General features: G+C 41.2%; 1 protein-coding gene across 5 annotated transcripts in view; it reads left to right on the top strand.

The window, feature by feature from the left end:
• Positions 1-7,426: 7,426 nt before the first annotated feature.
• The window catches only part of HDX (highly divergent homeobox), a 39,683-nt gene continuing 23,082 nt past the window's right edge, over positions 7,427-24,027 (top strand). For 2 of the 5 annotated variants that reach the window (XR_014884958.1, XM_085230546.1), the window contains exons 1-5: positions 7,427-7,572; positions 9,490-9,637; positions 11,680-11,826; positions 15,436-16,557; positions 20,643-20,696. Coding sequence is in view for 4 of the 5 variants with exons in the window: in XM_085230546.1 (XP_085086672.1) it covers positions 11,680-11,826; positions 15,436-16,557; positions 20,643-20,696 (1,323 nt within the window). In the remaining variant the exon portion in view is untranslated. The remainder of the gene's footprint in view (positions 7,573-9,489; positions 9,638-11,679; positions 11,827-15,435; positions 16,558-20,642; positions 20,697-24,027) is intronic. The other 3 variants (XM_085230543.1, XM_085230545.1, XM_085230544.1) reach the window with 3 other exon arrangements.

The following is a 24,027-nucleotide window of genomic DNA, read 5'->3' on the forward strand; positions in this document are numbered from 1 at the left end:
TGTCGTTTTAACTCTCACGTTAGGAAGCCACGACTATGACCATCTGTCTTTCCAGCTGCCACTGAGTTCACCTTTTCTAATTCAGATTTTTAATTTAAATCATTTTTGGAGTCATCCTGAGTGTGCTAAAACATTATGAATCACTGCTATCCATCTACTTGTACAGATACTGTCAGTGCATCTGAATAAACATAACCTGGACTTGTTGTGTGGTTAGTTACAAATACACGTTTAAGTTTTCTATGAGTATTTTTCGAGGAAACCAAGTGACAAACTGACTAAAGAGTGAATCATTAAGTGTTAATGGTGCAGACCTTACTCTGACCCAAAATTGCAGCTTTTGAACATATGGTGTAATGAGAATGGATTCCAAACCGCAGTTCTCAGTAGCATGACTATCCCTGTCACTGTGAATGCCACTAAGGAGGAAGCAGTTTGCACATCTTTCACCACACAGTACTAACTCTATCTACTCATGGCATCTTTTGTTGCTGTTGTTGTTTGTTTTTGTGTTTTGTTTGTTTGGTTTTGCAGTTTTTCATCTATTTAGGAAAAAAAACAGTTTTCAGAATAATGATAAATAAGACTCTCTCATGTTATGTGGGGCCCTGATTTTACTCCCTACAGAATAAAAGAGCATAATTTCTATCATTGCTGAAACTGATACAATCACTAAAGCAATGCTGCTTGTTTTTGCTATAATCATAACAAATAATATAAAATATTCTCCTAAAATATATCTGATAATTGACAGGGCATATGATTGAGATTAATATTAATTAAGAAAATCGTAAATGACCCAACAGCAGGAAAGTGAAACATTTTACAAGACTAAAGCAGCAACAGAAAGCCAGTTTCAGTGAATATCCCACGTTCCATAGCTAGAAGTTCCCTGGCCAGCAGTCATGTGGCAAATACCATTATGCTGATACTGTCAGGAAACTCCATTTCTCACAGCTCATCTTCGGCACGTTAAAATATGATAGAAACTGTATTTCTGCTATCTAAATCACTGATTGTTTGAATTACAAATTAGTAGATCACTCTATGTGTGTTCTTTAACCCAAATCAACTACAGTCAGCCATTGTAGGAGAAAGGATATAAGACTCAAAAGGCTTTTAATATTCTCCAAAATATTTGTCCTTTGCTCCAGTATTCTTATCTTGCTTTTGAAAGGAGACGACTCTATTTCTGCACCAAATGCTGCTTTCAAGTGCATCACCAGAGCAGCATTGCCTGATGATAACAAGCACTGGTGACGGCAGCTAGGCCTGCATCTGAAGGAGATTTGGCATCCTGTCCTGACTAAAGAGAGATAAAAGGGCATTTTCTAGATACGGTTGTTCAAGAAGAAGCATCTTTTAGGAAGTCAATAGTACAAATTATATTACTAGTGGATAGTTGCAGTGATTGGGAAATGTAACCATGTCTTCCTCTTAAAAAATCCTCCCTTTAATATTACATCATTCCATTTCATCTGGACTGAGATTAAAGAAAACTCAACATATGAAGTAAAAGAGATCGAAATTGATAATGTAATTCTACCACAAGTAGGTCTTAAAGAAATTGTTTAAACAAAAAGTGATTGTTACAAAAGTGCCTGCAGAGCTTTGAAATGATTGGTTTCTTCCCTGAAACAAGTAATTCGCCTCTAACCAATTCCCTCTGTGTGTAAGTAAAGCAATATGACAGGTTTAGTAGAAAGAGAAAATTATTTGCCATCAAGTCATCAGTACTTCAATTTTATTATCTCAAAGACAGAAATAGACTGTTTTGTAAACATGTTTCTTATGAGGATAGGTTTCTAATGAGTGATGGCTGTTTGTGATAAGATTTAATCTTATGGATTTTTTGCAAAATATATGCAGTGCTATGGTATTGAAAAAGCAAGAATTTTCTCTACAAAAGACAAGAGTTCTCTCCCAAGAAGGACGTCCAGGAACCAGGCTGGGCTTTTAGAAAAAATCACAAGAAAGTATTTTTGATAAAGCAGTTAAGGATGTGTTGTATTGTAGACCAATAAATATAAAAAAGAAAAAGGAAAAAAAAAAAGCAAAGCAAACATTGTTAAAAAATAATCAATTGGGGAACTGCCAGTTCAGAAACACGGCTGATTTTCACCTCCAAAAATGTCAGGAGGCGTATTGGTGTGACATACAGTCAGCCTCCTGAAGGTGGCATATGGTGGAGTTAATAAAGATACTGAATGCAACGTGAGGAAGAATTTAAACACTTTCAGTTTGCAGACTAAAAGTTTTAAGACAGTGGCACTCCTTCTTGGGGCACAATACACACTGCGTAGAACAGCTGTGCTGAGTGCATTGAGAATTGCAGGATTAGGCAGAACAGAGTGTAACTCTGCATCCGCAGATTGGACTTACAGTACTCTGAGTAGTGGAAATAAAAACTGTGAAGACTGTAATGTGAGAAAACTGGAAAGGAGCAGAATGTTCTGAAAAGCAGTACGATTGAAGAGTTCCATCAAACTGAAAACATACAGCTGCACTCTGGCCTGCAAAGCCAAGAAATGAAGGCATCCAAAGGAGATGGAATAGCTTCAGAAAGATTTTCTGGTTGTGGGGCATTATTGCTTTGGAAAATCACAGAATGGCCAGGGTTGGAAGGGACCCCAAGGATCACAAATCTCCAACACCCCTGCCACAGGCAGGGCCACCAACCTCTCCATTTAATACTAGACCAGGCTGCCCAGGGCCCCATCCAATCTGGCCTTGAACACCTTCAGGGATGGGGCATCCACAACCTCTCTGGTCAGCTGTTCCAGCCCTCACCGCTCTCTCTGTAAAGAACTTCCTCCTAAATCCCCTAACCTAAATCTTCCCTCCCTCAACTTAGAACCATTTCCCCTTATCCTGCTGTTAATATAAAATAAAATATAAAATGAATGCCCTTCCTTCCAGGAATTCTGTAGTAATGGTCTGAAGCAGCAGACTGGTGGATTCTGTGCAGAACACATCACAGTCTGGAAGACTGTAGAATTCATTTGCAAAGGTTTTTAAGAACAGGTCAATTGTATAGCAGTGATAAGAAGGAAAAAAGTATGGGTTTTCTTCCCAGTTCTTTTTTTCTTCCTGTCCGTACTGTTTTTGTTTTCATTTCCATTTAAAAACTTCTTTTTTTTTTTCAAATTTGTGCTATTAAAAATGCCTTTGATAAATATACCAATGGATAGAAGACCAATATTAAATTCTTGTTTCTCTTTTCTCTTTCCAGTTTTGGTACATAACAGTTTTATGTATTCCACAAGTTCATCTTTCACATGGCTCAACATTAGAAAAACACTCAAAGGTAATAAAAAGCAAAGGCATTCTTGATTTTCATAAAAAATATCCCAAGGAGTAAATAAGTGGAACAAATCCCTGCAATACGTACACAGCCAGGCTCTTCTGTAGGTTGTTTTTTTCCAGAAGCACCAGCTGTTTTTTGCGTACTAGCATAAGGGACACATTTGCAGATGCAGTGTATGGGAGTTTTGTTTACGCACTGGGTGGGGATTAACAGTTAATTTTAATTAATGTGGCAACACCAAGTTCAAAGAAGATGGGAAAACTGTAAATCTCCTAAGACTACTACTGCTGGCTGTGTCTGTGGATGCAGAAAAGGTCTGCATGGAATTTTCCACACCAACATTTTTACTGAGTTTTACACACTGTAATCATTTCTCCTTCCCTATTTCACAAGGAACCCCCCTTATTTAGCAGGTCTTTAATTACACTCTTGTGCTTTCCAATCTTTAGTGTGTCTTCATAGCGTTTCTGTAAATCAGAGAAATACCACTGCTGTCATTTCAAGTGACAGTTCATCAAGAAGAGCCTGTGACAGGGCAGGCACCTGACCACACAGGTCTGTTTTCTGAGCAGCTGGCACCTGGGCAAAGCCAACCACATCGACATAAAAAGAATGGCACACTCATTCATGGAAACAAGTAAATGAATAGCAGGCAACTTGGATTCAAAAATAAATCATGTCAAAGCAATCTAAGTTTCCCCCGTGATAAATAATGAGCCTTGTGTAGACATGAAGCAGCGAATGTCATACTTCTTGGCTAAGGCAGTGCTCTTGGCAGTGTCAGTGCTCTTGCACTGAAGCTGGGGAAACGAAGCCTCTGACCTAGTTGAGGAACTGCTCAGAGACTGGTCAGAAAAATGGTTATGACCAAATGAAAGGTGTGAGCAGGTTTTTTACCGTGATCAGTCTTGGGCCTGAAGTTCAATAGATCTGCTCTGTGAATTTAACTTAGCTGACGATTCAGTAAAAATGTCAGCAAAAAACTTCTAATGAGAAGGACAGTTGAGCACTGGAGTAACTGCAGCGTTCAGTGGTGACTCATTACAGTTTCCCAAGCACAAGTTCAACATTTCTTTTAGGGAAAAGAGGGCGAATTCAGTGATGAGGTCCCATTTTGGCTGATGCTGTACAACCGCATGTTTTAGTGGTGAAACATTTGACTGCTCCTTTCCATCCTGTTTGCACCTTCCACTGAAAGCCACTGATTCTGTCAGGTCACTCCCAGATCTGGCATAGAAACCAATGAATAGAGCAAAGCTGTCCAAGGAGAAGACTCTTCTTACTGGGTTGGTTTTTTGGTTGGGTTGGTTGGCATTGTTTATTTGTTTGTTGGTTTCTGATGTTTTTTGCGTGTTTGTCATTGGCTTTCCTGTTCTTTGCCAGACTCAGCAGAAAGCTAAAGGAATGAGCTTGGGATGGAGAATGAGAAGATCGGGGTGATTTTACAGTTAGGTTCCTGGCTGGGAATGCAAAACCGGGCTCTTGACCTACTCCATATCCAATATGGGAACAGTGTGACAGTCACACCCAGTGGCTGCCAATAATGCAGATAACACGCAGCCACAGAGCTCACAAATTCAGCCCAGTGTATGTCCTGCTGAGAAATTCTTTCCGCCATGCAGAAGTAACAACCCAGACTGAGCCAAGTAAATAACAGTAAGCTGAGCTAATTAGTTTAATGAGCTAATATGAAGTAGCTACATCAGAGTCTCACTTTGATGCTAATTCCCTCATGTACAGAGTCCTTTTATGTCCCAGGCTGCTGTTCAAACCACTGGACCAATTTGCCAGCCTCTGTTAATTTAAGTCTGTTATTAATAATGAGAAAGTGCATGGATCTGGTTTTAAGAGAAGGATATTTGTTTTATTTCATCCTGTCGTAGCTTTTCCCTCAAGGTTTGTCTCGCTGAGAGGGAAGTCTCACTACCAGAGAAGGACATAAATAGTGCAAAGTTTTTTCTGGAGCTCAGCTGCTGTATGCAGTCCCTTCAGGCTCTGCAGAGTTTTAATGCTTTCTGGTAAAAGCATTGACTTCAAGTCTTCTAAACAAAAGTCACCAACATGCTTCCAGCCTGTCCCTGCGCTTTCATAGCAGGAGCCCTTTAGCTTGTTTATCTCTCTCCTGCCTTTTTTTTAACTTAAATGTTCAGTTTACTTTTTTAAAGTGACTCCTATGTACTACTGAGTGCCCCTCTTCTACCTCACTCTTAACACTAGCATTACAGGGTTTTTTTTATTTCTTTTGAAATTTCCTTTTCTTTTGCTATTCTTCTTGCTGAATATAGATTTTTCTGCTTTAGCTATTGGTCTTACCTTTCTTACCGAGACAAATGTCTGTTACTGGGATCTGTACATCTTTTGTGTGGTGACAAGTCTGCGTATTATCTTTTGATAATGTAAATACACAGCTGAAGTCTTCTTTAAGAATGATTCCATGGCTTTTTATATCAGCTGTAGAAAGGAGCACCTGTGAGCCCACTGTTAGCCAGAAAAGAGCCTTTGAAATAGTACTTTCTACTATTTATCATTTAACAAGTTTAATAAGCTATATTTTATCAAATATCACTGTATCTTTTTCAAATGGTTTTTGAGAATGCCTCATCATTTTTGTTTCCCTGATTCCAGATAACATGAAAACGTTGCAGTTTTCTCCGGAACCATCCCATAGCAAATTCCAAATCAATGTTTTCTGTAGAAGTGATGTAGTGTTTTCATGACTGCACTATTTACTTTTCACAAGCAGAGTGTTGATGGCACCAGAAGGAGAACATATCTAGAGGAAGCACCAGCATAATACAAGACTTAGGATTCAAAATACACGGATTATCCCTAAGATCCTGTTATTAAACTGGGGTGTTCAGTACTACATTGAATTCAGTGTGACGGGGGGCTCATGCCCACAGGGATGCTCTGGCCCAGAAAAGCACAATCTTTTCAGCTGGGCCACACAACTGCACCACACAACTACTGCTATGACAGAAGCCAAAGTAAAGACTTTTAAAGACTCCTTTGCTGAAAACTACACTATCAGTAACAAAATCTTTAGCTAAATTAAGCTTTATTAATTGATGGATTGACTTTTCAATGTGGTAAAGGAAACGTAATTGCAATGTGGACAGAACATGAGCAACTATCCAACTACTGAAAGGTACTCCAGAAGGACAACCTTTATTTGTGAGTGAACACACAGCTGCCTGTTGCTAGATGGAAACCCAGACAGAACGGTGGCCAAAAGCAGAGTTAAATATATTAAAAATTGGTTATAAAAATATGAGTAATAGATTGTAATACTGAACTAGCTGTACACACATATTGACTGCTTTCCTGCTCTCTGACTGCCAGTGCCAGTCCTCGTGTTTCTGCCCTGCACATTTGACGAGACCACATTAACATCACGGCACAAAATGAACCGCATTAGTTTCACACCAGGACTTGTGAACTATTCAGGACAGCAACAGGGGGAAGCCTGAAGGTTATTTCTTAACGCAACAGGGCCTCGAATCCGCGGCTTCTCACTGCTACATCAGAACCAATACAAGCAGACTGACGTGATTTCAAGCGTCCGCCACACCACGCAGCCCACGGCACGGCTGAGCGCCGTCGAGCTTCCCGCCCTCGGGGCCGCGGCGTCCCTGCAGACACGGCCGGGCCGCACGATGCCGGCAGCGCTGCCTCGCGCCGCGGCTCGGCACAAAGGCACGGCGTGATGTCGGCGCAGCGCCGGTGGGCGCGAGGGGCATTGTGAGGCGCCCGGCCACGTGCCGCACGCGTGGGCTCTCAGCTGTACGCGTACTGATCTCAAGCTGCGGAAAGTTTATTTCTTCACCGTCGCGATGCTCGCATAATCGAAATCCTGCTCCTTTTCCATCTTCTCGATTTTACGGGACACACCTCCCTGTCTGCCCAGCAGTAAGAAGGCTGCAAAGTGCGGCCGATGCCGTTTGGCCACCCTCCAGCGCTCGCCACCCCTCTACCCGCCGCTTCCCGGCCCCCACCGCCGCCGCTCGGGGCGGGATGCCGGCGGGCGCGGGGCGCGGAGGGGCTGAGGGCGGCGGCGCCCCCCCGGACCGGGGGGCGGGGGCGAGCACCGTCCCGGCCGGCGCTGATCTCACGCTCCCATTGGCCGCTGTCTGCGCTGACGTCACGATCATGATGAGAATTAATGATCGGAGGCGCTGATTTCATTGTGTGACGCCGGGACCGACCCAGCCGAAACCGGCTGAATCCGGAGCCCCGAGCCCCCCAGACCGGCCCCGCGCAGCACGGTAAGCGGGGCCGGGCGGCGGCCGGGTCCCGGGGCCGAGGGATGCGGCCGGGGGCCAGGCCCGTGAGGCGCCGCGGAGGGGCCGGGCGGGCGGGAGGCGCCCCGGGGCCGGCGGCCTGGTGGTGGGGGAGGGCGGCCGCGCGGTCTCGCTCTCGTGCGCAGACCCGCCTCGGCCGCGCACGCGCACTGCGCCTCCCCCGGCGGCCCCGCACGGGCAGGCGCTGCGCACCCACCGCTGGGGAAGCGCGCACGCGCACGGCCGCTCGGCGCGCTCCGTGTGTGCGTCGGGGAAAGGTTCTCCGTGCGCGTGCGCGCACTTCAGCGCGGCGCGAGCGGGTTCAGGCTGCGGCCGGTTGAGGGAGGGCGCCTGCGCGCTGCGCTGAGCCGGGTGGGAGAGCGGCAGGGCGGAGTGTGCGCATGCGCAGAGTTCACGTCACCGCCCTCTGCTGCGCCGCGGGGCGGGCGTTGCTGTCGCGGTGCCGTTTGCTTCTTGTGTTCCTTCTCTTACTAATGATAGGGTTGAAAGCAAGCAACCAAAAGCACCTGTTTCTTTCTGTCACTATGTGTTAATCCCTGACAGTTTTATAACGTAAATATGTTTTACGCAGGTACTTGTAGCGTCATGTACTCTGAAAACATTCCTAAGTACGATTTCAGGTCCAAGAGGAATTTCTGTTTGGAATTATAGGGATATTCGTACGTTTGTATTTCCCAGCATCCAGAGGAATTGCCTTGTCAGCATAGTGCTCTGCCTCGTGAGGCTGCGTGGCTCAGCACTCTCAGTATCTCACGCCTTCTTTATGTCTGCGAATGTTGTAAATGACAAAAAACATGTATTTTTTTTTTTCCTTCTGTTGCTGCTTCTCGTTTTATTTTATTTTTTTTCCCCAAAAATCTTTGAAGCAGTTATGGCAGAACAGATAATTAGCTGTTGGATACACTTGTCTTGTTTTTGTTGCTCTAAACAGAGCTGTTAGTACAGGAGCATCCCCTCTTTTCTCCCTTGTGGTACTACTTGACACCAGTGTATCCTTGGGCTGCCAAGAGAGCTTCCTAATTCCAGGTGCTGAATGGAGTCGTTATGGCCACATGGAGCACAGCTGTTCATGAAGCATGAACCAGTATGGTTCATAAAGAGAATGCAGTATTACTTCATAAGCCAACCTGGCATTAATTCCTCTGTGTGCCCTCCTCTCACTCATGCTTGCTCTTGCCACAAGAAGGCAAAGATGGTAAATACTTTTGGGAAAAGTCACTGAACCGTTGTCTAAAGAAGTTCAGCCATAGAAATAACCTTGATTTCCTCTGATGAGGAGCAAGTGTGACAGGCTGAAATGTGTTAGTAGGGTTGTCCTTCCCGAGGCTCATATTCAGCAGCCTTGAAGAAACTGAAGGGCATTGCAGTACCCATCTTCATTCTTAATGTTATGAGCTGTAGATCCCCAGGGCCTAGCTTCAGCACTCAGAGTACATTTATGTCTCCCTAACCACTGCATTTAGAAAAGAGCTTCTACTGGTAATATATATTTTTTTCAATTAGTATTCAGTTTAGAAAGGGAATCAAGTTCAACATCTTTATCTTAGTAGGCTTATTGTAGATTGAGGAGTGGGAGATTACCAGGCTGGAAAGCTGAATGATGTTAATTGGCTTAGGGCTCATAACAATTGTGAAGGAAATTCAGCAAACCTAATTTTTCATTTGTCATAGATTGTTCGCAGCACTGTCACTTGAACATCAACATGCATGCCAAAACTGCCTCATTATATTAGCAGAGCAGGCAGATGTTGAATTGTTACAAACATGGCTTTGTTACCCCTAGCTCTTATTGAAGGTTCATGGGCTTTCACTTTGCATATTGCTCTGCCTGAATTTCACAAATTTCACAGCATTCTTTTCTGAAACAAACTCTCATTTCAGTTTCAATGTGTTGCCCATCAGCTGGACGCCTGGTTTTCCAAAAAGCTCCAATGTGTCTTTTCTAAGCTTGACGAGTCAAGATTAAAATTTAAATTATGATAAGAATCCATGTGGATTTCTAACTTGGAGTCTGCAGTTCAAGATAAAGGTGAGAAATCTAAACAAACTGGTATACTTTGTAGGTACACAAATTGGAAAACGGAGATTACATCCTTTGGCGTTACAGACTGTCCTGAATAATACCAAATTCATTATGGAGACGTATGAGCTGCTAATTCCTTTGATACTAATGTGGTTGCATTACTGCTAGGTAATGTCAGCACTTAAGTTATCTCCAATTTGTGTGTATTTCTACTAACAGTCGGGGAACTCTGATATTAAAGAAAATGTAGGAATTAATATCTTGTTCTGTATAGCTATGAAAACTGATGCTAAACAGGTAATACTTCTCAAAGAAATTAGGAAGTCAAAAGGAGGAAACTAATGACTTAACCACCTGATATTAAGGTAATTGCTCATTTCCTTCCTCTTGTTCTGTGTAATCTAAGGTCTTCGTGAGAATTTCTGTTTCCTGCTCTGCTATGAACAGCTCATGTGTCACATGAGATTTTGTTAAGTATGCAATCTAAATAGTTGAGATTCGTGATTTTTTTTTTTCTTTTTTTTTCTTTTTCTTTTTTTTCTAAAACAGAACCACAAGTAGTGGTAGAGTAGTAGACACAGAAGTGTAACGTGGGCCATGCCAGTTGCATTGGGGCCCCAGGTCAAAATTAAATCAAAATCAACTCACATTCAGGCTCCTCAGAGCCCCAAGCTGCCAGAGTTCAAGAAGCTTTTGGGCAATGCTTTCAGACTTAGGCTTTGGATTTGGGGTTTTTTGCTTGTGCTTTTGAACCCTTAATGATTTTCTGTGTTTGCTCCATTAGATGTTCTGCAAGGATTAGGCCTATTTCCACTCAACTACTTTCCATCTGAAATTTCCAAAAATAGTAATTAAAAGCTTGGTAACTACTAAGAGTTCCCCCATCCACTTTATTTTCCTGCAAGATTCTGGTATGGATTCTTCCATTCATTCTGCCTTATTTTGAAGTGAATATTTGAAATATTAACCCAACTTGTGGGTGATGGCTTTTTTTCCCCCTCCTCCCCCTGAAGCACAAAGTCAGATGTGGGCTATTTCTGGACAGTGGATTGCATAGTCTCAGCTGGCTCTGTTTTGTTTAAGACAAAATAAAGGGCCTATTTTGGAAATGTTGTGGTGATGGGGCTTTACTTGCTGATTTCAGTAATTCTAATCAGAATAGATAACCAGGGGATTGTATTTGGTTAGCCTAGAGCATATAACTCATGTGAAACTTCACTTTGCCACTATGGAATCTCTTCTGTATTAATTTGTTTGCACTTGGTAATATTATGCAGTTTGCAATTTCCAATCTCAGGTGTGATTTTAATGTGCCATGAAGCTATACCTGGTCTAACACAGCCACTGAACTGCTGCTGAAAAGGCTGCCTTGGGCCTCCACCATAGCCCCTGCCCCAGGCAGGGAGCTGGTCCATACCCCCTACAACCTTTCTGTTTGTTTGTGGTTGTTTTTTGAGTTGTCTCCAGTTCTGGTCCCTGATCTTTTCAACCTTGCAGCTGCAAAGTCTGACACGGCAGGAGGAGGACGAATGACCAGCCACAGTAGTGTAGGATTTGCTGAAGCCAGAGTCAGTGGGAACTCCTCATGCCAGACTGTAACCTGCATTCTTCTCTCAGATCGTGTATCTGTTTGGTAGGAGAGGGGACACATCTGTCAGTATTGCTGCAATGGCTGCTATTACTCTGTTTTGCCTAATGGCTTTTTTTTTTTTTTTTTTTATTTTAAGAGACAGTAAAAGATTTTGACTTAAATTGGAAGCTGGTGGATTTAGCAATACAATGTAATAGTTTCTTAGGGATTTCTGTCAGTGGTGTTCCAAACATGTAGTGCTGGACTTGAGTCTGTCAGGAAGGAATACTGACTGTAACAGTGTTGCTGTTTTGGGGGTTTTTGTTTGTTTGTTTTTGAAAGGATGTAAAAGTATTGATAGAGGATTGCACAAGGAAAAGATGTCAGTGCTTAACATTATCACAAGCATAATAAGTGCTTGTGCATTCTGTGTTGCAGTTTGTATTCCAACTTTCAGAGTATCTTCTTTTATTTTTAGATGAATCTGCGTTCTGTATTTACTGTAGAACAGCAAAGGATATTACAGCGTTATTATGAAAATGGAATGACAAATCAAAGTAAAAATTGCTTTCAGCTCATATTGCAGTGTGCACAAGAAACTAAACTGGACTTCAGTGTAGTCAGGGTAAGTACTGAGGCTTTCCAAATTTGTGTGTAAGTTTGTAAGTTATTTATTTTTAAGTTATACACGTTCATTCCTTTACACCAAATATCTTCAGAGAGCTGAAGTGTCTTCCTATGTGTCTGTAAGTCAGACTTCATACTTGTATGACATGTGCATTTGTATCCTGTGAGCCTGTTTATAGACTGAAATGTCATGGCATGATTGCTGTATTAAGCAGGTGCTTGGTGGCACAAGGGGTGTTTGTTTCCGTCTTTTTGTTTTTGTCTCTTCTTGATTTTTTTTGTTTGTTGGTTGGTTGGTTGTGTTGTCTTAATTAAACTGCAAATGGAATTGCCCTATAGAAACTTCGTGCAGCGTATTGTACTAAAGAAAGGTCATGTTGGTAGAAAACTATTCTTAAGGTAAAGCAATTTCTATGACCCTAATGTGCTTGGGGGGAAAAATATCACAGTTTTTCATACAAAACGCTGCCACACTGATATTCCATGTCACACATTATTATTTACAGTGACTACATTGTTTTCTTATAGAAGAATGTCAGTAGTGCTAACAGGAGCTCTTCCAAAGTCTATGAATCCCATGGGAAGGGAAATAAGAATCCCTTTGTGAACCACTAAACAATAAAATGGCTGTTGTCTTGGAGCAGAAATAGAAATCATGGAGTATAAACTGAAAGAATAACAGTGGTAGTGAAGCTAGCAGTAGGTGCTGCAACACTGGGCATTGAGGAGGAGAAAGTGAGACCAGTCTAATTCTTCTTAGACGTGCGTATGGTATACAACAGCTGCTCCTGCCCCTTAATTCTTAACTAGGTTCTCCTCTCTCAGAATACTCTGGAAATATTCAGTTACTTTCTCAGCTCAGGATGCTCTGAAAGTCACCCATGAATTCTAACTCACTGCCACAGATGGAGAGCTGTAACAGGAGTCTGCTTGCTGATGGTGTAGTTGTGCCTATTTTGCTATTTTTACTCTGATTCAAGGACTTAGAGGAGGCAGCCAGTATCTCCTCTGTTTGCACTCCTCATTCACTTTCCATCTTCCTATTACCATTCCCTTCTCTATTACCCTTACTGCAATAATGTGTCGTAGCCTTTTTCTTTAGCTGTCTTCTTTGCTGAGTCCTTCTTCACGTAACGTATACTCTTCCTACTTGTGAACTGAAATGGAAACATACCATTTGTCTTATTTTTTTATGATCTTACCTTTCTCTTCTTCAGACTTCTCCTTTTTGCCTCTTAGCAGCCTGCTGTTTTGTTTTTCTGTAAGACTTTTGGTCCAGGATTAGTACTTCCTTGGATGCTGTCTAACAGAATGAAGTGTAGGTTGCAGCTGACACTTGTAGATAGAAGAGAAACACAAATTACGTAAATGTATATTACAATTCAAATTTTATAACTCTATAAATAAACTAATTAATTCCCCAAGTGAGGATTTGTGTCCCAAAGAACTGCATCTGGTTTTCCTAATCTCAAGGTGTGTTGGAAAGAAGTCCTGTTATGATTTGGTGGGAACATCTGCAGGTTTTATTACTGCAATACATAAAAAATGCCTCTGCCTTTCAAAGTTAGGAAACATGGAAGATTACTTCTAGGAAAATCCTCTACCCTCTTCAAATTTACTTGAGCTGAATGTGAACTGTGCAGGGTTTGAATGGTGTGGTTTTGTTGATTTAATATTAGCATATTTCTACTGTTGTTTGGCTTTGCAGTAAGTATGAGCAGGTATTTAGTTAAAGTGCAGATGTTCTCCAACTTTCAATCTTCATAGCTGTTATCACCAAGTGCTGAGGAGCACTGATCTGGGTGGTGGTGTGTGGTCTCCCCTCAGCACAACAGTAGATGTGACTGTAACAGGGCACTTAGAGCTTCATTATTCTTTCATATCTCTTGAAGCAGTTCCTGAGGACATCTTGTTGTCATATTTAGGGTGGAACTGGTTAAAACTAATGGCTGAGTGCTACTGATAGTCACTCAGTGGTGTATATGTAGATTATGGGACAATCTGAAATTCAGGGGGGGTGTTTCTTTTCCTGGCTCAAAATCTGCAGTATCCCTAATAATAATTTCTGGTTTAAAAGTTTGCTGACTGAGGAGAAATAATGAAAAATAAATTTGATCTTCTAAATTTGTTTTAAGCAATAAAAGGAAATAACTTGAGACTTGTGGCTCTAATTTCATGTATTTAAACTTGGTTCTGTAGAGCAGAATTCTAAAACAAGTAACTGAGATTTGATTGATGCAATAAATCATGCTTCAAATTAGGCGTTTTGTAAAATTGGACAAGGAACACGAGTAGAGTGGATCAAGGATTTCAAGATATTTCTTTAAAACAAAGCAGTTTATTTTGCTCTAGAACATCTATTTACTTCCCCAACAGGTGTTAGTATGTGAAGAAATATTGCCTTCTTTCATGTGATGAAGTGGAAATCTGAGATGGGCACTCAGTGCTGTTACCTTGTAGTGGGATGAAGTGGTTTATTGATTAAATCAACTCGTTTGGGCTGCTCAGTGCTGAGATGTGCTGCACACCTAGAACCAAACCAAGGCATGTGATACCCAGAGTGGTACAGATGACTGTTTCACTGTATCTACATATAATAACCAGTAGAAGCTGATGCTAAAGGACTATTTCTTTTTTTAGTTTTTTGGCCCTTATGTCTGCTTACTTATACTGCCACATTCAGTACAAACATACTGTGCTGAAAGAATGAATCAAGTCCTGCCTTGCTGATCATGGAAGTTCCCAGGAGCAGTTAGGTGGTGCTTATGCTTCTAGTGTTAGAGCTGATGATTCCACCAGGTTAATTCTCTTTATCTTGGAACACTGAAGTTAATATTTCCCCTTAAGTTCCTTTAGCTGTACCTTAGTTTGTTACTTGCATGACAGCCTTTCCTCTGTGTTTAGAACAACAGGATCTTGTGCTCAACTCTTATAGCAGAGGAAGAGTTACCTACTTGAAAAAAGTATCTATATGTGGTCATTGTCACTTCCAGAAATGCCCGTCATAGCAAACTTCTGTTGCAGTCTAAGCCCAGTACTAACCTTGTCTTGTGCAGCTGGCAGAAGAGGAATTACTCTGTAGGTTTGAATATTGTACAAAAGTGTTTTATCAGGAGTTGTTCCTGTTCTTTTCTTCTTCTGCTTAACCTAAATTCAAGAAGTAACGGTTTCTGGTCAAGACAGTTCTGAGAGTTGTGTCTGCCAGTTACTTGGTTACCGAATCTTCCTTTTTCTAGAAGTAAATTTAGCTGTATATCTCAGTGAATGTTTGGCATCCCAAAGTGCTAAATATAAAAACTGATATTTAGGGAAAATAGTGATGGGGTGACAGTGAAATTAGTGTTAAGGATAGCCTTGAGATAGGAGGCATGATACAGTCTCACGGGTTCTGAGAAACTGGAGATTTGAAGTCAAGACGGCTTCTCATGTGTATTGCTACATGATTCCCAAGCATGAGAGACATGGATTTCTACCTTGAGTTGTTCAGAATCTGCATAATCATTAAGGATTTACAGTCTCAACTTCAACATTTTATCAGATCTGCTTAAAACTGAAATTGTCTAATGTTTTCTGCTTATTTACTGCTTGTGTTTGTTATTGTTTGCAGACGTGGGTTGGCAATAAAAGAAGGAAGATGAGCAGCAAGAGTGCTGTAGAATCTGGAGGTGCTCCCCCAGGGACTGCCCCTGCTGCTCCCTCGGTACCTCCAGAAGCAGCAGTTAGAAATGTGGTAAATATTGCTCGGTCCCAAAGCCAGCAGTCTTCTTGGACCTCTTCTAATAACGATGTAATAGTTACTGGTATATACAGTCCTGCTAGTTCATCCAGTAGGCAGGGATCCACCAAGCAAACAAGTGCTTCAATGGCAGAAATACATAAAACCTCTATTCCAAGACTACCAGGAAAAAGTGACACAGACTTTCAGCAGCAGCACATCCCTATAGGGCGACAAATACCACACTGTAAAAATGCCTCACTATTAGTAGGGGAAAAAACTATTATTTTATCTAGACAAACAAGTGTACTGAATTCTGCAAACTCCATTTATAGTCACACAAAAAAAAGCTATGGTGGTTCATCAGTCCAAACTGCAGAGTTGGTGTTACCTCAGAAACCAATGATATGCCACAGACCCTGCAAAGCTGAACTCATGGGATGTCAGAGGTTACAAAAGCCAGAACATGCAGCTCTTGCATCGCATGTGCCCCCTGGACAAAGGGCTAACACTAGGGACCCTTCTTGTAGCACACAAAACCTGGAAATCCGCGAGGTGTTTTCTCTGGCGGTTACAGATCAACCTCAAAGAATTGTGGGAGGAAGCACAGCACAGAAGCATTGCTCAGTGGAAGGCAGCTCTCTGTCCATTGCGATGGAAACTGGAGATGTGGATGATGAATATGCTAGAGAAGAAGAACTAGCATCCATGGGAGCACAAATACAAAGCTATTCAAGATACTGTGAAAGCAGCAGTTCTGTTCGAGTGGAGAACCAAAGTGCAGCCTTGTCTGGGCCAGGAAGAAATGTGAGCTGTAGTTCTCAAATGGTGAATGCCAGGGACGTGCCTGACAGTGTGCTGTATCACAGCAGAGACTACCACTTGCCTGCACGGGCCTCATTACATACATCCAGTACATTATATAACACTGCTAATACATCAAGAAGTACTTTTTCTCCTCATTTTACATCTTCAAATCAACTGAGGCTGTCACAAAACCAAAATAATTACCAGGTAATCTGTCAATTATCTGTCTGCAAATCTTGAAGACAAGGTCGTTGATAAGTACTGTTACCTTTGGAATTTGTTAGCTAGTAAGTGGTAGGTTTGTATTTCTGTAAGTTGTGCTCGATTTATGTCTTTCAGCAGAGGTAATTCCCTATTAAAAGTGAAGGTAGGACTGTGGTATGGTAGCACTTTTATCTGGGTAGCTGAGCCTGTGGCTGCAGTGGGTAGTCACATACTCAAGACCAGCATGGGCTTTGTGTATTCAATAGATAAACTTTGTTTACATGAGGACCTGTGATTGCTGATGCAGGCTAAAGCCCTGTGCCCTGGCTTGGCTTACCAGTGCATGTCACAGTTGTACCCTTTGGTTCTCTGCAGACATACTTTGCATGTGGCACAGGGCAAAACGTGGGATCACACCCTCATCCATGTGCTGTACAGTTGCTTGCCCTTATTAATGCCAGGTTGGATTAACTCTTCCATCCAAGTCTTACGACTGGCAGGCTGTTATATTACTCATTGCTTTTGCATGCTATTTCTGTTTTAATTTATCATGAAAATGAGCCATATAAAAATATATCATCTTTTAATGTGTGTTGCTCACTAGTATAGGGAACAATAGGATATACGGGGGTTTTTGTCTCTTTTTTTTTTTTTTTTTTTTTCCCCCTCTTCTTTCTGACTTGTTCCTATATCCTGTCAGAATTCGAAAGAAAGTTTTTTTGAGTCTGTAAGTGCCCCCTTCTCACTTCACAGAATCACACTGGATTCTGTGTAGTAGATAGGACACTGGCTTACTTGTCCTTACTTGTGGCCTTTTATAAGCTGAATACTTCAAAGGAGCTGTTTTTTCCCCTTCCTCCCTTTTCCTCTCATACAGTCTGTCAATGTTTGATATTACTGTTCTTGAATTTAAAAAATTCATTAAATACTGTTTAATAGGAGAAGAAAAGCTATAAATATGCACATCCCTTTTGTAAAGGGACTGTAAAACTGCAAAAGTGGCTAAAGTACAGCTAAGGAAACTGTTGAGAAAAGTTTCACCTAATGAAATACAGTATGGATGCATCCAGCTGTGTGCTCTTGGCGCTTTATTTCACTTTTGAAAAACTGTCAGTATGGTTTTTTTTTTTCTTTCTTTCTTTTTAAATTTCATTAGAAATTAAAAAAAAAAAAACAAAACAAAACAAAAAAAATTTTGATTTGGAATACTTTGGGGTAGGGCCTGAATCTCTTTATAGATAAAATATCACCTATCATGAACCATTCTATCTGGCCATGTAGTGTGGTATAAATCAGACCAGGGATGTCTCTGTAACTTACTGTATTGTTGTTTCTTTGATGCTTTTGTCCTCTGTTACAATGATGTACCTATTGTTTGGTAAGCAAGGAATTCGTCTTTACACTATTTGACTTCCGTGCAAGTCTTTCACAAACCCTTTGCCTTTGGATTTAGGAATATACCTTGGATTGAGGGAAATCCTATTTCCTGTGGCATCCTTTGCCCTTATGCACAATTAAACCTTGAAAGAACTGGGAAGGTTGCTATTGTGCATTTGTTGCTGTAACAATCCACTCTGTGAAATACTAAGATGGCACTTTTCAGTATCAGAACTTATAGGGGAAGATAAAAGCTGTGGTCTTAAGGCATGTTGTGGTTCTGTAGAAACTGCAGAGGAAAAGTGTCCTGCAAGCTGGACGGATCCTGTACTGCCTTGAAGGAATGATGGCTCTGACTTCTGATCACTGTATTCCTTGCTGAGTTACAGCACATTTCAGAGCAGCACCAACAGTGAAAACCCTTGAACATAGGGGAATCTTCCTCAATTTATAACAGATTAAACTTGAGTTATGTGATTGTGAGAGTAGTTAAACATCCAAGCAGATGCTTCTTCAAAGGTAGGAGCGTGTGATATGTGTTTGATGAAGTGATTACTGTTGTACATTGGTGGGGCATCTAATTAGCAATTAGTTGTAGCTTTCTTACTGGTTCGGTTAATCAAATTCATCTTAGTGTAACCAGAAATAAATTTAATACAACGATCGATTTTAATGCCTGAGCAGTTTTGCTAAGCAAATTGTTCAACCTACTAACTTTTGTTAGTTTGCTGTTGAGCCTATTGAGCAGGAGAGGCTCTTCTTACTGGTCCTCAGGGCTGAGTAGGGATTTATCCTTAGTTTCCTTCCCCAGCCCTACAAAAATACTTGAAAGTATGTGTGTTGTGTTTTGTTTTGTTTTTTTAATTACTTCGTTATACACATTGAAGCACTGTTAATATAATTTAGCCCTGTGCTCTTCTAGGGAAAAATTCGAAGTCTTGCAGCAAGTATGGCAGAGTAAGATAGATATATATAGTATATCTATAGTATATATATATCTATAGTAAGATAGATATGTAGTATTTATTTCTTTATTACTAAGGTTCACTTTAAGGATGCTTGCAGAGGTGTAGTCAGAGAGAGCATGTGGGAATGCTGGGGAGAGCACTGCCTGCCACCTCCACTTCCACCAGGACGCACAGCAGCTGAGGGTGGTGGGGGGCTGCTGAATTGTCCCAGTGCTGAGAGTTCAGGACAGGGAATCCACAGGTGAACTGGGAAAAGACTGTGCAGGGACCTTGTACTGCCAAATCACTTTTAGTGCCATTTTAGATTTCGGTGTATGTTTCCATGTATGTTGTCTTTCAGATAGTTACACTGAAGTACTGTATTTGACGTCAGATCTGTCAGAACTAGTGTGTGTTTGCCTTCCAGTTAACTGTTAATACTTTGCCATACCTCTTACTTGCACAGAAAAGCACTGTTTTCTGTAGCTCCACTTGAAATTTGTTGCTTTTCTGAGGTATAAGAGTATACACTAGTGTTAGATGTGATCCAAATCAGCTTCAAGTTGTACTTAATTTAGCAGGGGAAAAAACACAAAACAGCTGAACAGGAAAGTCTCAGAAAAGTCAACTGTGTGACTACAGAATGCGCTGCTGTTGTGTGGGACAGCCAATTTTAATAGTCGTAACTCGGTTCTAAAACGTGTGCTGCTAAGAAATGAATAATTTAGATATGAAAGTTGATGCAGACTTCCTCTTAGGAGGGAAAAGTGTTTAATTCTAGCTCTCTTCCTCAACCCTCCTTGTGCTATAATGAGAGCCTGCCATTAGGTAACCCTCAACACTCAGCTAAAAGCGTGGAGAATGAAGGTATTGTACAACAAACTGTACCAGGTATTCTGTATTCAGTCAAACCCATGCTGAAAGATTTGTTATTAGAGCATTTCCCTTATACAAAAACTTTAGTGTAGTTGATATAGTCATCAGGAGGAGATTTGTTTCCTCATGTACAACGTGTGTAATGACATGGGATTGATTAATCTCTCGAGCTATGTTTATTCTCTGAAGCATTGCTTGTCTGTAGCAGAAGCTGACATGGAATCCTAAATAAGCCTAAAATATTCCAGGCTATAAAACATTGCGTGTGTCCAGGGAAAATAGTACAAGATTTTATTTTATTTTTTAACAAGTGTGACGTCTGGGAATGATGGAGGAGCAGTGAGAATCAAGGGAGCTAGCCTTCACCTTCGTACCCATTCCTCTTCCTTCATTAGCCTCATGTCCCTAGTTTTTCTCCTACTCTGCAAATTCTTGGTATTTGACATTGAAGAATTCAGTTACTGATGTCTGGGTGGATTTTTTTTTTTTTTTTTATTCTGAAAGTTTAACTGACATAATTGATAAATAGAACAGTTCTGTTAAACATCAGGCCTGTAACTAACTCTAGTCTGCTTAATCTTCCAAGCTTTGTGCAGTTGTGAGATGCAAACTTGTATTCTGAACTGTAAGTTTTGAGATAGCAGAAGTTCATTAGTATCTGAATTGCCATTGTGTTGTCACGCTCATGTGAAGAAGCAGTTCTATTTTTATCCTGTAACAGTAATGCTAAGTGTGGCTTTGTTCTGCTTCTAAATCTCAGTTTATCTTAAATGTTGTTATCAGAACCAAATGCACAGTATTGAAGTCTTCTGAAAGTTGCTCACTTTGTTATCATAGCAACCTAAGCTGCTGTTGTTTTCTGTTCTGTTTTCCCCTTCTTCTCTACAGATTTCAGGAAACCTTACTGTGCCTTGGATTACAGGTTGTTCCAGAAAAAGAGCAGTAAGTATATTTCCATTCAAGGATCTAATACATCAAGTACAGGAATGAGAAGTTTATCTAAATGTATTCTTGGAAATATCAAGTCCTGTTGTTGTACATTCCATCTTTTTTTTTTTTTTTTTTTTTTCTTCCCTGTACAAGTTTTCTTGAGATTGTAGCCTTTTTCTGGAAGGCACCATCCTACTATCATTTAATGACCTTTTCAAACATCAAGCAGGCAGTCAGTGCCCTCGAGTACAGTCTCAGTAGCTGGTTGAGGTGATGTCACAACTCTTCACGGTTGAAAAGGAGGAATTTTATTCCACCCACGCTCCCTGTACACTGCCACCCCAGCCATAACACTGGTGCTGGTATCTATTTGCAAGGTAATCCAAATTAAGCATCTGACCTGTCAGATACATCTCTCTTCCACTGAGTTTCTTTCTGCTGAGTTTGTATTTTTCCAGGTTTTAGTGAGCTGAATATACTTGGGATCAGATGAGCACTAGCTCTAAGTAGGCAGCAGGATTGCGTGGCTGGGAGCAATGAGGGTGTGGGGCAGCAAGAACTACCTGTGAGTTTTTACACTGCCACTCTTATTTCATTATGATACCATAGTGCCAAAGTGCCCCTTCCTGTATGCTTTCCATCTCTGTGTGGTATGAGTAGCACTGGTGCACGAAGGCAGTTACTGATGTTGATTGCAGCCACGTGTGGCAGATTCTGTCCTGGTCCAGTGCAGAGCCCTCAACTGCAAGGTTATTGGGAGTAACACTAAATCTCCTCTTGTGTCCTCAGTTTAATATCAGTGGATAATGTTTAGGCAGGACATCTTCAACTTTTGACAGTCAGTAAAATTATAATTTAGGAATGATTCTAAACATGGAATTTGTTTCTGAAAATACTTACCTGTTCTTTGCTATCATTCAGACTTTGTGACACTTTATGTTCATATCAGACAGACTTAAGATGTTTTTCAGTAGGGAATAATGATTGAGCTAATGATATATAATATAATATGATAATAATGATGAATGTTACATTTTTTCCTATCAATTTCTTCTTTTCTGTATGTACAAACTAATGAGACACAAAACATTTGCATGGACTTTGGGCAATTAGCTTGCCACTTAGGCTTCAGTGTATATAGTGTGTGTATGATAGGGATGGGTGAGAGAAAACGTGGGTGTGGAATTTCTTGAAGCTTGGGCAGGCACATGAGCAGCTCAGTGAGCAGCTGACATCTTTTCTTGCAGATATTTGGGACATTTTATCTCCTAATGAGCTACAGATTTGCTGACTGATTCCTTCTGTAGCAGGGGAAGTTACTGTGCCAGTCTGCTCACTGTTTGCAAGTGAGATCTCTCCAGGGGTAGAGTCTCCTGGGGAGGGGTTGGTGGATCCACTTCCTTCTGGCATTTCAAGTATAGCAGTCTTTCCCCACAGCACACCATACTCCCACTCTTATTTTGGAGGTAAGCACTGCAACTTCTCATTTCTCCAGCCTTAGGTATTTGGACCACTTAAGGGAAGGCTTTTCCATTAACATCAGCTGCTGCTTAAGCATTGCCTCTCTCCATAAACTGTAATTTCAATCACCTACTTAACAATGTAAACTATTTTTTTCCAATCCATTTTTGCTCTGAATTCCCTATGTAAATGAATGTTTCTTTTTCTCTTTATTTCTCCCATTCCTTTTCAACCAGGATGCAAGACTGATTGATTTATTTATTTCCCCCTCTTTTTGCTCTATGAAGGCTGCACTGCCATCTGGGGATGAACCTAACTGGAAAATGCAGGTGTAAGCAATTGCAGTAGATGAATTGCAGTAGATGCTTCTTCAGGGAGGTTATGTTATGACTGAGAAGGCAGTGGGTACACTTCCAAGGCAGCCATCTTCACAGCACAGAGTGAACCATAAGCGGAGCTTCTCCTTTGCTGTGCAGGGCAGAAAGCATTCGCCTTTCTGTCAGTCATTCCAGATAAATTACTTCTGATGGCAATATTTACCCTTATCTGATTTAAATTGGGATGTTGGACTTCTCCATAGATGAATCTGTGTAGAGTGAGTTGGATAAGCAATCGAAGAACTGGGTGGCTTGAGGGCTGGTATTCAGAAGTTTTATTTTTTTATAGGTGGCCAGGAAAATGGTAATGGCCAGGTGTGGGATTGGCACTCCAAAATTGATCCATGTACACAGGTGTAAGGAAATAAAAGAGAGGAAAATCTCCTACTTCTTAGGAAACTTCAGTTTCAAATGTGAAATTCCTCTGAAGAAAGAAGATGAGAAAACAGAAATAGAATGCATGGAGTTGTAGAACTGTGATTATGGTAATTACTACCATTCAAGCAGCAAAAAGGCTGATCTGTATTTTGTTTAAAATAGAGAAGATTGTGTTTTAGATGCTCAGAATTTGTTTTAATCTTCTGCCTTGTAATTTGTTTTCCTCTCCTTGTCCTTCAGCTGCATCGAGTCAAATAATTGTACAGTTCTACAGAAACTCTTGCTGATCTGCTCAGCTATGCTCTAGAAAGATGATCCTGACTGTTAGTGAATATTAGTGTAGAACTATCACTCTGTTATTCATGTGAATGTCTTTCGAAAAACATGGAGTTCTGTACTGTGAAGTGGAGGGCTTCTGTCCTGAACGTTTGCATTTTGATTTTAGATCACTGGGCTATTACAGCCAATTTCAATAAAATTCTAGAGACACTGGCATTAAAATGTTCTGCTCAGAGTTCTGTCTGTCACAGGAGCACAGTCACACACTTTGGATCAGGTAAAGGACCAGATCCAGCTCCATGCTCTGAGTCCTGCCACCAGCTGATCTGGGGGAACAGGGCATTGGCAGCTGGTGTGTGTGGAGGACACTGATGGTGTGGGTACATCAGTACAACTGCTGAAGAAAGTTCCTTGTTGGGATGTGATCTAAAAACCGCATGAAAACTACAGCCACAGTAAGCTTATGTGCACTGACGAAAACTGTATCTCTGGGTGGCTTTTAAAGTAAAGTGGGAACCCGCAGGGGATAAAACCAAGTGCACTTCAGTTAAGCCTTTTTATTTTAAAACTGTATGCCAATATTGAAATATTTATTAGTCCTGGCTCCCTCGGAGCAAGCATCAGGCTTACTGAAATAGTGGAACAAGGTGCAAAAAGTCTCTTCCAGATATCTGAGGTTGCGTACTAGTGGTACAAGAGCTGTAATGGTTTGTAGTCCATATCCAAGCACGTGTCTGTCTGAAGGCTAGCAGATTGCATTCTTCTCTGTATCTTCTGCTCTATGAATGAGACTTGGTAGTAACAGTTCTAACACCTCACTTCTAGCCATTTTGCTGGGGGCTTTCTGG

Source organism: Meleagris gallopavo, chromosome 9 (assembly GCF_905368555.1).
Source record: "Meleagris gallopavo chromosome 9, MGAL_WU_HG_1.1, whole genome shotgun sequence".
In the NCBI taxonomy this organism is placed as follows: domain Eukaryota; kingdom Metazoa; phylum Chordata; class Aves; order Galliformes; family Phasianidae; genus Meleagris; species Meleagris gallopavo.